General features: G+C 44.7%; 1 protein-coding gene across 1 annotated transcript in view; it reads right to left on the minus strand.

The window, feature by feature from the left end:
• Positions 1–13,458, minus strand: part of adgrf3b (adhesion G protein-coupled receptor F3b) — a 20,187-nt gene extending 6,729 nt beyond the window's left edge. Inside the window, exons 1-11 of the mRNA XM_030346126.1 lie at positions 13,396–13,458; positions 8,484–8,540; positions 8,181–8,193; positions 6,712–6,846; positions 4,965–5,117; positions 3,664–3,725; positions 3,501–3,562; positions 3,040–3,158; positions 1,770–1,997; positions 1,243–1,482; positions 606–746 (exon numbers count right to left, since the gene is read on the minus strand). Of these exons, the coding sequence (XP_030201986.1) occupies positions 606–746; positions 1,243–1,482; positions 1,770–1,997; positions 3,040–3,158; positions 3,501–3,562; positions 3,664–3,725; positions 4,965–5,117; positions 6,712–6,846; positions 8,181–8,193; positions 8,484–8,534 (1,204 nt within the window). The 5' untranslated portion in view covers positions 8,535–8,540; positions 13,396–13,458. The remainder of the gene's footprint in view (positions 1–605; positions 747–1,242; positions 1,483–1,769; positions 1,998–3,039; positions 3,159–3,500; positions 3,563–3,663; positions 3,726–4,964; positions 5,118–6,711; positions 6,847–8,180; positions 8,194–8,483; positions 8,541–13,395) is intronic.
• Between the last annotated feature and the right edge of the window lie 277 nt (positions 13,459–13,735).

Here is a 13,735-nt window from a genome sequence, read left to right on the forward strand (position 1 = left end):
TATAATATTATTATTATGTTATATGATATTATATATAAAGCTCCAGGACTTAGCAAACGGCAGCAATCCCTTCTCCTCCATGCTGTGGTTCAGTCTGACAGCTCATTGGTCAATGGGCAGCAGCTCATTTGCATCAACGCTACAGACAACAGAAACAGCGCATTCTGAAGCGACTGAAACAGAGGGGAATAGCGGTAGACAATATTTTTTTTCCTAAAAGCTATTTCCAGCAAACAGCTTCAAAAACATGTTTTCTGGAACTCAAATACTATGTTTACTTGTTTGGGAAGCACCATAATATGTCTCCTTTAATGCACACCCTGCAGCCAATCAGAATCGAGCATTCCCCCAGACCGTGGTATAATACAAGTTCTACAACAGGTAAGAATACAAGTTGTACAACAGGTAAGACTACAAGTTAAACTACAATTAATACTACAGGAAAGACTACAATGCATGCTACAACTGATATAACAAGTTATTCTACATACTATCCTTCCCAATCCTAAAGCTGATTGCAGTGCCTTAAATGAACCACGATGTTTCTGTGATGAAACATAAAGTTAAGTTAATGTTAAGTTAAGGTTAGGGTTAAGGCTATTTACGGTAGATGACCCCGATGTCCAGGCGGAGGGTCTTCTTCTGGTCCTTCTTGTTCTCGAAGGTGATGTTGACGTAGTGAGGGTCCAGGCTCTTGCTGCAGCTGATAGGGACGTCGAAGGTGTAGACCTGTTCCTCTACCGACACTAGAGGGAGGCACGCGTTGACCTTAGTGAAGTGGTCGGGAGAATGTGTTCAAACAGTCGGTCTTAGCCCTGCAGTAGTGTCCTATTGAGGGTTTGGTAGAGTGGTCCGGAGTTTGAGGGTCCAAATCGGGTTTCCTCTGTAGCACACTACTTAACACCCGTAATGAGGGCGTGGCACGTGTTGCTATTGCCACGAACACGCGCCACGCCAAGGATACTCAGTGTCTGAACCCCCCTGTCGGCCCTATTGCTCCATGAATATATATATTATATTATTTATATTTATATTGAAATCTTAAATCTCTAACTGGACTAACTGAACTGATATTGCACATTTTTTTCCCTCTCTTAAAGTAGTATTGTATATTCTTCTTTGTAAATTTTGTAAATTCTATTGTATAGTTATACCGTATACTTAACAGTATATTTATATTTCGTGCTGTTCTTTCTGTTTTTTTTTTAAAATATATTAACAATAGGTTAAGTGAGTGCTCACCTGTTGGCGTCAGGGTGGCCTGCTCCGCGTCCCGGTAAAACCATGTGACCTTGTAGGCCTCCGTGGTGGGGGCGATGGTGGTGGTGACCATGACGGTCTCCGAGGAGGACTCTCCCTCAGAGCAGTCCACCGTCAGGGGGTCCATCACCATCTTGATGGGGTCGGGCAGCAGGGCGACGTCCAGCCCCAGCAGGGCCGTGTGCCTCACCGAGCCCTCCGAGAACTCACACTTAAACACGCCTGTGGGAGCGCGCTAGCAGTTAGCTCTGGCTCTATCGTGGGTGTTCTTTAAAGGGGACATGTTATTCAAGCAGGTGTGTGTTTGTGTGTGTGATTAGCCATTACGAGCCGTTTGAAAATCTGCCTCTTCTGACATCACAACTGGGCGTGTCCACCTAGAGCTGTTTGTTTGGTAGCTAGCATCAGGCGTGTCTATGAGCTGAATTAAACCGTCCTATCCTGCCCCCCCCCCCCCTCACCTGCCCCCCTCCTCACCTACCCCGCCCATCACCTGCCCCCCTCCTCACCTGCCCAGTTCCCGTTCACCCGATTCAGCGTGAGCCGGATGCAGGCGGGCGTGCTGGCGCTCTCACAGGTGGTGAGCTGCGCCACGCTGCCGTTCCCCAGCTCGGCAAACTCCTCCCCCCGGCTCATGCTCCACATGTTCACGCCCAGGATCTCGTTGAAGCTGCAGGTCATCATGGGGGTGGAGTCGTAGCAGACCAGGGAGCCCGTGGCGGTCATCTCCACCAGCCCTGGGGGGGTGGGGTGGGGGGATTATTACGTCTGGGATTATTCGTCTGAAGCCCCCGCATCGAGGCCTCATCGTGGCCACGTTTCCTTCCAGCGCTTTGGCTGCTAATAGAACGACGTGAGATTCAAGACCCGCGTTTCTTGGCCCTCACAAACAAAACAACGAATATTTAATGTTCCCACATTACCCAGAATGCCTTGCACCTCTCCCTCTCAAAATCCAGAGGCTACAGGCTATAAGAATTGTAAATGTATCATTGATTAATTCAATAATATAAATGAATCAAATCTGCAGGCTTTACTATGAATTGGGAAAGCTAGTTGAGGAGATTTATAGGTAGCAGGTAGGGGTCATGAAGGAGCAGGTAGGGGTTAGACAGTACAGAGACAGGTCATTAAGGAGCAGGTAGGGGTTAGACAGTACAGAGACAGGTCATTAAGGAACAGGTAGGGGTTAGACAGTACAGAGACGGGTCATTAAGGAGCAGGTAGGGGTTAGACAGTACAGAGACAGGTCATTAAGGAGCAGGTAGGGGTTGGACAGTACAGAGACAGGTCATTAAGGAGCAGTTAGGGGTTATACAGTACAGAGACAGGTCATTAAGGAGCAGGTAGGGGTTAGACAGTACAGAGACAGGTCATTAAGGAGCAGGTAGGGGTTAGACAGTACAGAGACAGGTCATTAAGGAGCAGGTAGGGGTTGGACAGTACAGAGACAGGTCATTAAGGAGCAGGTAGGGGTTAGACAGTACAGAGACAGGTCATTAAGGAGCACGTAGGGGTTAGACAGTACAGAGACAGGTCATTAAGGAGCAGGTAGGGGTTAGACAGTACAGAGACGGGTCATTAAGGAGCAGGTAGGGGTTAGACAGTACAGAGACGGGTCATTAAGGAGCAGGTAGGGGTTAGACAGTACAGAGACAGGTCATTAAGGAGCAGGTAGGGGTTAGACAGTACAGAGACAGGTCATTGAGGAGCAGGTAGGGGTTAGACAGTACAGAGACAGGTCATTGAGGAGCAGGTAGGGCTTAGACAGTAACTCACCGATGCTCTCCATGACGATGGAGGCAGACATGTGCAACTCCAGAGACCCGAGGACTTCCTGAAGCTTGGACGTCAAAAACACGGCGCTCACATTGGCCACAAAGTCAGCGATGGCGTCGCTGGGGAGACGACACACAGCGCGCGGGGGGGGGGGGGGGGGGTTCACTCAGTCACTCAGTCAACACTTTGTGTTGTGAAGACGCTCCCTCTTCTCCCTCCTCAACCCCATCTCCAGCAGAGCTGTCCACGCTACTTGTTAGTGCTAATGGTCCTGTTCTACTGGTTCTAGATCTATTACATAGCTACCGGTTAGTGTCGGTGGTTGTGTTAGCGTGACGGTTAGGGGACCTCCAGTTTAGGGTGATAATAGGGTGAGGGTTAGGGTACCTCTACTGTGGGGTTATAGGGTGAGGGTTGGGGTACCCTCTAGTGTGGGGTTAGGGGTTATGGGGTTAGGGTACCTCTGTAATGTGGTGACGTTCAGACTCTCAAAGCCGTTCAGCTTCTTCAGGCCGGCGATGAGCTGCGAAAGGAGAAGACGTGAGACAGGAAACAGAAGCAATCGCATCGATATCAAGATCAGATCAATCCCGATAGAATTGGCTAAAGAAGAGTCGGACGCACCATGGCTTCGGCGGCGTCGCCCCACGGACCCATCACCAGCTCCACGGTCCCGACGATCTGCACTGGGGGACGGGGACGGGGAGCAGAACTGTGAGCACACAGCCCCAAAGCAGCCCTTTGTGTGCCGCAATGTGTGTGTGCATGTGTGCGCGTGTGTATCTGTGTGCATATGTGTGTGTGTGTGTATGTGTGGGTTTGTATTCACGACCGTGCATATGTGTGTGTTCTGTTCATGTGTGTTTGTTTGCGTGCATGTGCGTGTATTTGTCAGGGTGTTCATGTGCATATGTATGTGTGTGTGTGTGTGTGTGTGTGTGTTTATGGGTGTGTGCGTGTGTATTCACGTGTGTGCATGTGTTTCTGTGTGTTTGTGTGTGCGTGGGGGGGGGGTGTTCATGTGTACACTTTTTACATATGCGTTAATTTTAAACAATATAATAGTAAGAATAGCTAAGAAAGGTGTTCTTCATACACATTATTTTTCCATCAGAAGTGATTTATACTGTAAGTAGGTGATACAAAGGAACTGAGTTGCAAAATTAGGCCTTTTTACACTGCCAAGCCGGTTCGGTCGTGGCTTGGCGCGCCCTGCAATTTCACCGTCTTGCTTGTGTGAAACCGAGGGGGTAAAATCCCCCGTCTTCACAGCGCCGGCTTTCTTGGTTCACTGGAGAAGTCAAGTTTCAAGTTTATTTTTAGAGCCCTTTAAAACAACTTCAGCTGACCAAAGTGCTGTACGAATCAGCTATCGAGTTACCAAAACACAAGTATCATAAAAACAATTAAAAGCACAAAAAGGACATAGACAATAATGAAACCTATACAGAGTTAAATGCTAGAGGAAATAAACGAGTTGTAGGAGGGATTTGAAAATGGGCACTGAAGCGGCTAGCGGCTAGCCTAACATGAAGAGGGAGTTTGTTCCACAGTCTGGGGCCAACGAGTGATAAAGCCCGTTCCCCTCTGCTCTCAGTTCGGTGAAAACGGATCTAACTGTATGGTTGTGGAACTGTGTTGAAAGCGCACTGGCATGAGTATGACGAATGTATTAGATATGCAAATGTAGATATGTGACACAAGTTGCCCGCAAGCATACAAATCTACCCGCATATGGCATATGGCTGGTTCAAATTTCCGTCCCTGACGTGGGTGTGGGTGTGTGCTTGTATGCATGTGTGTGTGTGTGTGTGTGTGTGTGTGTGTGTGTGTGTGTGTGTGTGTGTGTGTGTGTGTGTGTGTGTGTGTGTGTGTGTGTGTGTGTGTGTGTGTGTGTGTGTGTGTGTGTGTGCGTGCCCAGGTACCTGGGAACTTTGGGATGCACATGGGTTCGTATCCCAGGATGGGCTTGGTGCAGGTGGTGGCGTTGCAGCAGGTGGTGTTGTAACACACGTCGTTGGTCCAGATGTAGCCCGGCCCGCAGTCACACCGCACCGTTTCGCCCAGCAGCAGGCAGTCTGCACACAGGACGGCATCATGTACCAACCAGCTCCCCCGGGACTCGCTCACCGAGTCGATCGCCTCGCCGATGTTAGTTCAGGCTGGGATTCTAATCGTGGACGATAATTCTGAAAGAACGCGACATTCGCCAATGCCGGTATATCTGGAACCGATCATCTCGTTTTTTGGGTTTTCGACTGGTTGAAGTTTCCAAGGACCTTAAACCAATCACAGGCTTCGGGTGTGACCTCTATCGCGTTGGGGGTCGGAGATGCCGGAGGAAAGCATCTGGCCACACACGCACACACACGCACGCGCACGCACGCACACACACACACACACACACTCTCTCCCTCTCACAAACACCTCCCCAAACCCTCTCGTAATCTGTCCTTGTCCCCGTATAATTCTTTATGTTTTGGTATATGTTACATGTCTATCGCACGTAAAAAAAGAAAGTAAAAAAAAACAATCACAGGCTGAGCGCTGCGTTGTTCCGTTATTGGCCGACGCGAAGGTCAAGTATAGTATTAGAAGTATAGTCGAAGTAGAAGTAATAGTAGTAGAGTAGCAGCGGTGTGTTGTATTGTAGGAGTAGTAGTATTAGTATAGTAGCAGTGTGCTGTGTAGTAGTATTAGTATAGTAGCAGTGTGTAGTTGTATAGTAGTAGTGTTTGTGTTGTAGTAGTAGTAGTATAATGTAATGTAATGTAACTTTATTTGAACAGGGACAATGTACAAAAGAAAAATTAACCTTGTTTAGAGCAAGGAGATATGCATTGTACCAGGTTTTAGCAAACGGCTATTTTCCACCTGTAGTCGCTGGGCAGGTAAGAACTATTAAAACTAAACAAGACACAATAATATCTCAACATGGGATTAAACATTCAATGGATCACAAGATACAATAATACAAATACATAGGATAAAAATGTTTACAAAAAGCACTTACATATTTTATAAAAAATATACCCCTGTCCTTCAAGCACTACAAAATGTATATATATTTTTATAAGTTTGGAGAAAGCTTGAAAATCATAGAAGAAAAAAACAATCGTAGAAGAATGGTAGCAGGGTGTTGTATAGTTGTACAGTAGTAGTATTGTGGTAGTGGTAGTAGTATACTAGTAGTGTGTGTAGTAGTAGTGGTATAGGATTACTGTGTGTAGTAGTAGTGTGTAGTATGATAGTAGTAGCAGTGTGTTGTGTAGTTCTTTAGTAGTAGTAGTATTGTGTGTGTAGTAGTAGTATAATAGTAGTACGGTTGTAGTAGTAGTAGAAGTGTAGTAGTAGTGTGTGTAGTAGTTGTATAGTAGTAGTGTGTGTAGTAGTATAATAGTAGTATGGTTGTTGTAGTAGTAGTATAGTAGAAGTGTGTTTTGTAGTTGTATAGTAGTAGTAGTATGATAGTAGTATGGTTGTAGTAGTAGTGATTAGTAGTAATAGTGTAGTAGTACTATAGTAGTAGTGTGTTTTGTAGTTGTACAGTAGTAGTAGTATAGTAATAGTGTTTGTAGTAGTATGGTTTTAGTAGTAGTAGTAGTAGTGTAGTAGTACTATAGTAGTAGTGTGTTTTGTAGTAGTATAGTAGTAGTGTGTGTAGGGCCCCACCTGACACCACCTCGATCTCCTGGATGCTGACCTGGTGCGCGGCAACGTCCAGCTGGGAGTTGTTGAAGGTGGAGAGGATGGAGGACGTGGCCAGGGTGATGTTACTCTCCACCATCAGCTCAGCCACAAACAAATCTGGGGACAACACCACAGTCTGTCTGTCTGTCTGTCTGTCTGTCTGTCTGTCTGTCTGTCTGTCTGTCTGTCTGTCTGTCTGCCTGCCTGCCTGCCTGCCTGCCTGTCTGTCTGTCTGCCTGCCTGCCTGTCTGTCTGCCTGTCTGTCTGTCTGTCTATCTGTCTGTCTGCCTGCCTGCCTGCCTGCCTGCCTGCCTGCCTGCCTGCCTGTCTGTCTGCCTGCCTGCCTGCTTCCCTGTCTGTCTGCCTGTCTTCCTGCCTGCCTGTCTGCCTGTCTGTCTTTTTTTTTCCTGCAGAGAATGCGGTGAGGGCTGTAATGCAAGGTGAGGTTTCAAGTATGTTTTTGTAAAGCCACATAGTTTAAGGCGTAAAGAATTGTTTAATGGCTTAAATCAGGTGAGGGATTTGAACAGAGTCTAAATGGAGTAAAAAATGTAAACATGTACACCGTTTATAAAATAAAAAAATGGTGGAAAACACAATTTTAAGTGAAGAGTTAAACAATTAGCTGATATGATCAAGTTTGAATACATTTGAGATCAAATGTGTGTGCGTGTGCGTGCGTGCGTGCGTGCGTGTGTGTGTGTGTGTGTGTGTGTGTGTTTGTGGTGTTAGTAACTTGGAAAGGTGTAGCATAGTATAGTTGTATACATAGTATAGTGTTATATGTAGTGTAGTATAGTTGTATACGTAGTATAGTATTATACGTAGTATAGTGTTATATTTAGTATAGTATAGTTGTATACGTAGTATAGTGTTATACGTAGTATAGTGTTATACGTAGTATATTGCTATATTTAGTATAGTATAGTTGTATACGTAGTATCGTGTTATATTTAGTATAGTTGTATACGTGGTATATTGTTATACGTAGTATAGTGTTATACATAGTATAGTGTTATATGTAGTATAGTTGTATACGTAGTATAGTGTTATACGTAGTATAGTATAGTTGTATTCGTAGTATAGTGTTATATTTAGTATAGTCTAGTTGTATACTTAGTATAGTTTTATATTTAGTATGGTATAGTTGTATATGTAGTATAGTGTTATACGTAGTATAGTGTTATACGTAGTATAGTGTTTTATGTAGTATAGTATAGTTGTATATGTAGTATAGTGTTATATTTAGTATGGTATAGTTGTATAGTATAGTATTATATGTAGTATAGTGTTATACGTAGTATATTGTTATACGTAGTATAGTGTTATATGTAGTATAGTATAGTTGTATACGTAGTATAGTGTTATATTTAGTATAGTATAGTTGTATATGTAGTATAGTTTTATTCGTAGTATCGTTCTAAACGTAGCGCAGTGCGGAGTTAACCTACCTCCTGAAACGACCTGGTGAAAGTAGGAAAGAGGGAATCATTAGTAATCTCCTTGTGATGAACGCCATGTTTAATTATTAAATAACTTTTTATATTTATATTGGTTGTTGATAATCGGTTCTTACACATGGTTGTTTGTCATGATTATTTCTTATTGATTATTGTTATTGAATATTGCTTTATGGTAATTGGTTATTATTACTGATCATTTATTTTTGGTTGCCCTTTAATTGGTTATTGATAAACGATTCTAGGTTATTGATTAACGATTAATGATTATGGAAGATTGGTAATAAGTGTTACCTGGTTGCAGATCAAGACAGTTCCCAGAATGATCAATACTCTGCACAACATGGTGGCCTGAGAAAACACACACAACTGTCACACAATTGAATACACACTATAAACTTCTAATACACACCTGTTACAAACCTATACAGACTATACACTTCTAATCAACAACTGTTAGACACCTGTTGCACACTAATGCAAATATAAATGTTATACACCTGATAGACAATAATTAACTTATAATACACACCTGTTACGCACTTAATAAACACTAAGGGCGCACTCACACTAGGACATCTGTGCCATGCCCAAGTCCGTTTCACACCTGTACCGTGCTCAAGTCTAGATCGTTTGGCAAGTGTGAGCGCGCCGACCGTACTCAAATCCACTTCCATTCCGTGGCCTGAGCACACTTGGGAGAGGCGTACTCAGGCCACGGTGCAGATGCTAATGAGCCGACACGTGCACACGCAAACGCACGGCTACGCAACTGAGCTGGATGACGTTTAGTCCATGCGACCCTTCTTTCCCATTAAACAATAAACATGACGGCAAGCGGTTCACGTGGTGCGATAGTGAAGTTGAGTTTTTGATCAAAAATGCCCCGTTTGTCACGGCGCGGGCATTCTTGGTTCACTGGAGAAGGCGGGGCTGCGCACGGAGTCTAGGCCTCTTTAGAATAATTTGCAAACTCCCGGATGTTTTTATTTTTTTTATGAATGAAGACACCCAGATGCAAGGATAAGTTCACGTCTGAGCGTAGGCCACTACCTATTTACAAGTGCAAAAACGCCAACATATTCTTTATTTTTCTGACCACCTGTTTTTTATCCCGACAAAAGCCTCGTAAGGACAGTTCCTCTGCGTCTCTCGTAGATCGCACCATCTTTCAACGACTTTGTTTAATACGACTGCATCACCCTCTCTCACATGATCAGCAGCTCGCGGACTTCACTTTCTCTCAAGTAAGCTAACTGCTCATGATCATATCGCTGCGTTGTCTCTGTGTAGACACAGAGACACCCCCCCCCCCCCCCCCCCCCCCGTCGCATTTACAATAGAATGAAACCCAATAAACCACCAATATGTGCAGGGTCCGGGAGGGTAAATCATGGTTTTAACTCAAGCAGGAAATTTACCTCGGGGAGTGTAAACGCGCGGACCGTGCCGCGAAAACGGCGTGCATAAAACGGGAGCGTGTCTATGTTCCCCGGGTCCTATGTTCCCCCTTTTCCACCATTACTGCCTAATTCCATGGCAAATAGGCCTATGTAGGCCTACAGGCTGTTTGACGCACATATGCAAATAGGCTAGCCTGGCACGGCCCACCTACCTACTTCCGCTCAATTTTCATTTCACGTCTGGGTCTGCTTAATATGAATGCGTTCCATGGAAACCAGATTTCTGGCGGTCCAATCAGCGAACAGAGGGAGTGGCTGAGAACGATGACGTCTAGGTTGTGTGCCAGTTTCAGTTGTAGTCAGAGGAAGACAATGGAGAAGGATACGAGAGAAGCTATTCGGTCTGTTGTGGGATCGCTGCCGAAAATCGATCAATTAAAGCCGGAGCAAGAACAAGCTCTGCAGAGTTTTGTTGGTGGCCGTGATGTTGTGGCGCTTCTCCCCACCGGGTTCGGGAAAAGTTAGATTTTCCAGCTGGCTCCGTTAGTGGTGAAGGAGCCGGTCCTGTCGCATGACATACGTCACGACCAACGCTATGCGATTGGTTATGGCAGATCCAGAGTGGCACTGGGCAGATCCAATCATTTTAAAACTTCTACAGACACCCGCCTCCAAGTGAGTGAACGTTTGTCAATTGAGCAGTTCCAGACCTTCTGTACAAATGAATTGAAGTACGATGGCCTGGTAGGACCAGGCTCCAAATAGGCCTGGACGAGAAAAGATTAGGTCAGGGGTGGCAAACCTGCAGGTCTCGAGCTATACACGGCTCTTTGGCTGCTCTGTTAATTATATCACTTTATCTTGGACCAAGGGATCCTTTGATAAAACTTGATAAAACTTGGATCACAAACTCATTATTTAATTTATAAGCACACCCAGAGAGAGCAGGCTCCAACATGGTTCCTTTCGCTTTCAACGTGCAATAGTTGAGGTGTTGTTGCGACGCTCAAAAACGAAAGGTTAAAAGGTTAAAGACAGGTATTTAGCAGACGCTTTGGGAAAGCGTAATGGACTTGCAGCGGGGGCATTGAACCTCGGTCTCCCGGATGTCAGTCGAGGACGTTAACCACTGCTCCAAGTTGGAAACCTTGGCTGAATTGGGAACCTAGGCTTTTTGCTCAGTGGTTAGAGTTTGTCTCCCATGCCATGGGTGTGTTGTAGTTGACGGGGTGGCAGGTTCGAGACTTGTGAAGCCCTATGTTCCCACAATTCTAAGGATTTATTTTTCCTGTGTTCCCCTCCTGAAGTCCAATACAAGACTAAGCTGACCATTAAATATATGTTTTGTAAATAAAGTGTGCCAGTGATTATTCAATAGATCAGCGACTCAATAGTTTCCGTTCTTTAGCCTATTTACATACATGGTTGTTGGTCGCTTTATGTTTCTTTCTAATGAAGGTAGTGGGGTTCTTGTTCTGCCTGGATGTAGCCTATTATATATATTTATATTTGTATAGCACTTTATATCTGAAACAGATATTTATACATTTCGTACAGCACTCATATCTGAAATAGATCTAATTAAACAAATTAAATGAAACGTGTTGGAGGTGAATGTTTTGATTGTTTTTGTTTTATTTATTTCTTATTGCTTATGTTTATTTATTTATTTATTTATTTATTTATTTATTTATTTTTTTATTTTTTTCCACAATGTCTTGCTTTTTAAAAAATGTATGATGACTATATGCTCTGTAAGGTGACCTTGGGTGTCTTGAAAGGCGCCTCTAAATTAAATGTATTATTATTATTATTATTATTATTATTATTATTATTAATGTATAATGACATTTAGTTTTAACCTCTCCACAAGGGTGCACATGACCTATGACCTATAAGTCCTATGTTCCCCGTTTTCCCAAAAAGGGTCCTATGTTCCCCTGTAGCAATACATACCGGGGAGCATAGGACCCTTTTTCTGGAAAAGGGTCCTATGCTCCCCGGTATGTGCTGGGGAACATAGGACCCGGGGAACATAGAGATGACCCCCATAAAACGGCCTATTTGGCAGTGCAAAAAACGCTCATTGAGAGAGGGCTGTGTCTGACTATAACGGCTCCAAATAAGCAACAAAGTCAGTAAAGTGTCCACTGTGTTCTCTGTGTTGTTCTACTAAGCAGCGGACGCTTGGTGGTGACGTATTACGACGTGATGACGTGTGTACAAGAAGGAACCGTACTCAGGCCCAGTTGAGATTGCCTAGTGTGAGCACAGGCCAGCGCACAGCAGGGGAGGGGGGGGGGGGGGGGGCAATCGTACTTGAGCATGGTACAAGTGTGAAACTGACTTGGGCACGGTATAGATGGCCTAGTGTGAGTGCCCCCTGACCCACCAAAGCACTTCTAACACACACTAATAGCCACTATTATTGTGCGTTTGTGGCATTGTGTGTGTGGTGAACCCCTGATTTGCATGGCTTTGCATGTGCACCATGACCGACAATCGGCTCCTCTCTGTGGGCTTTGACTTCGAAATAATACAGAAATAAGTCTCCAAGCAGGCTTCCTACCACCTTGGCTCCTACGTGGGAGCCCTGCTTCCTACCACCTTGGCTCCTGCGTGGGAGCCATGCTTCCTACAACCTTGGCTCCAATCCGCTTTGTGGAAAGGCAGCATTCCCTTATAATATTATTGTTATTATTATGTATTATTATATTCCCCATAATCCAACCTCACGAGAACGCCTCTTCATGGAACAACTCCAAATCTCGATCGCGCAGCCAACGCTGAGGCTAAATACATTCATACACAGGAAACCTTCAGTGATGCCTTCAACCACACCAAGGAACCTAACTAGGATCTTTCCTTTGCTACCTACCAAATCGGACCCTTCCTTTAGGGCCCTGTGCCCTAAAGGAACCTAGGGCCCAATTGGAACCTAGACCTACCTAGGCCCTAAAGGAACTTGGGCCTTATTGGAAACTAGACCCCTTAGGAACCCAGGGACCTAAAGGAACCATAAGGTTCCATCTTATTAATATTCAAAACACACGCACGCACACACACACACACACACAATTTTAACACAAATTGTCGCATAGACACTTCTCACAATACAATTATGCCCTCATCTTCTCTCTTCAGAACATTAGTGTTTCCGAAACTTCCTCTTAAGCTTTCTTCAGAGGAACCGTTAAGAAACTTTTAAGAGGTTTAAAGCAGCTGATCACTTTCTGAAATGAATCTGAGGCCTCACATTTCATTGTCCTGCTATCACTACGATCGATCACATTCCCAACGCAGTACACCATAATGCTACAGTGTCAGCATCACTGTACTGTACTCATTACAGCAGCATCGCTGCAATATCAGCATCAATTTACAGTATTCATTACAGCATCATACAGTATCCCATCCCTGTTCACTACCCATTACAGCATCATACAGTATCAGCTTCACTGTACAGTATTCATTACAGCAGTATGGCTACAGTATCAGTATTACCGTGTTGTATGTCTGTACAGCTGTGTTTGTGTGCTGTTGCCTCTCTAACCTGGCATTTCTTACTGCCCCTTTCCCCTTCCCCCTCTAGAAGCTTGTGCTTTTTGTCAGGCCATCACTGTCAATACGAACTTGTTCTTAATGATCTGCCTGGTTAAATAAAGGTAAAATAAAAGCACACCTATACCGTACTCTATGTACCAAACTGCTGCAGGCCGGTGCAACATTCAGTCCATAACATCCCATAACAAGTCTACTAGTTCCCCGATCCTTAAGGAGGGAGATGGTTGAAGAAGACCTACCGGGTTTGGATGGTCGTGGGGCGAGCGGTCTCAGCAGGTCTGGACATGCACAGATCTGGAGCTCCTCATCTGGGCGGCTGACGTCTGTTTGTCCTCAGCTGCTATTTGCATGGCTAATGCCCTCTATGCTTTCCAAGGGGAGTGACTGACTACCTTTCCATGTTAATTTGTTTACCAAATGAGTCCCGCTCCTTCAGACTTTGTCTTCTCGAAATCTGGGCTGCTACCTCGTCTCCTCAGACCTTGTTTCCTTGAGACCTAGTCACTTTAAAGACCTTGTGTCCTTCGTTTCCTTCTGAACCTCGTCTCCTTGGAAGTTGTCATGTGAGGATTCCTATTG

This window comes from Gadus morhua, chromosome 21, assembly GCF_902167405.1.
Source record: "Gadus morhua chromosome 21, gadMor3.0, whole genome shotgun sequence".
NCBI classification, from domain to species: Eukaryota; Metazoa; Chordata; class Actinopteri; order Gadiformes; family Gadidae; genus Gadus; species Gadus morhua.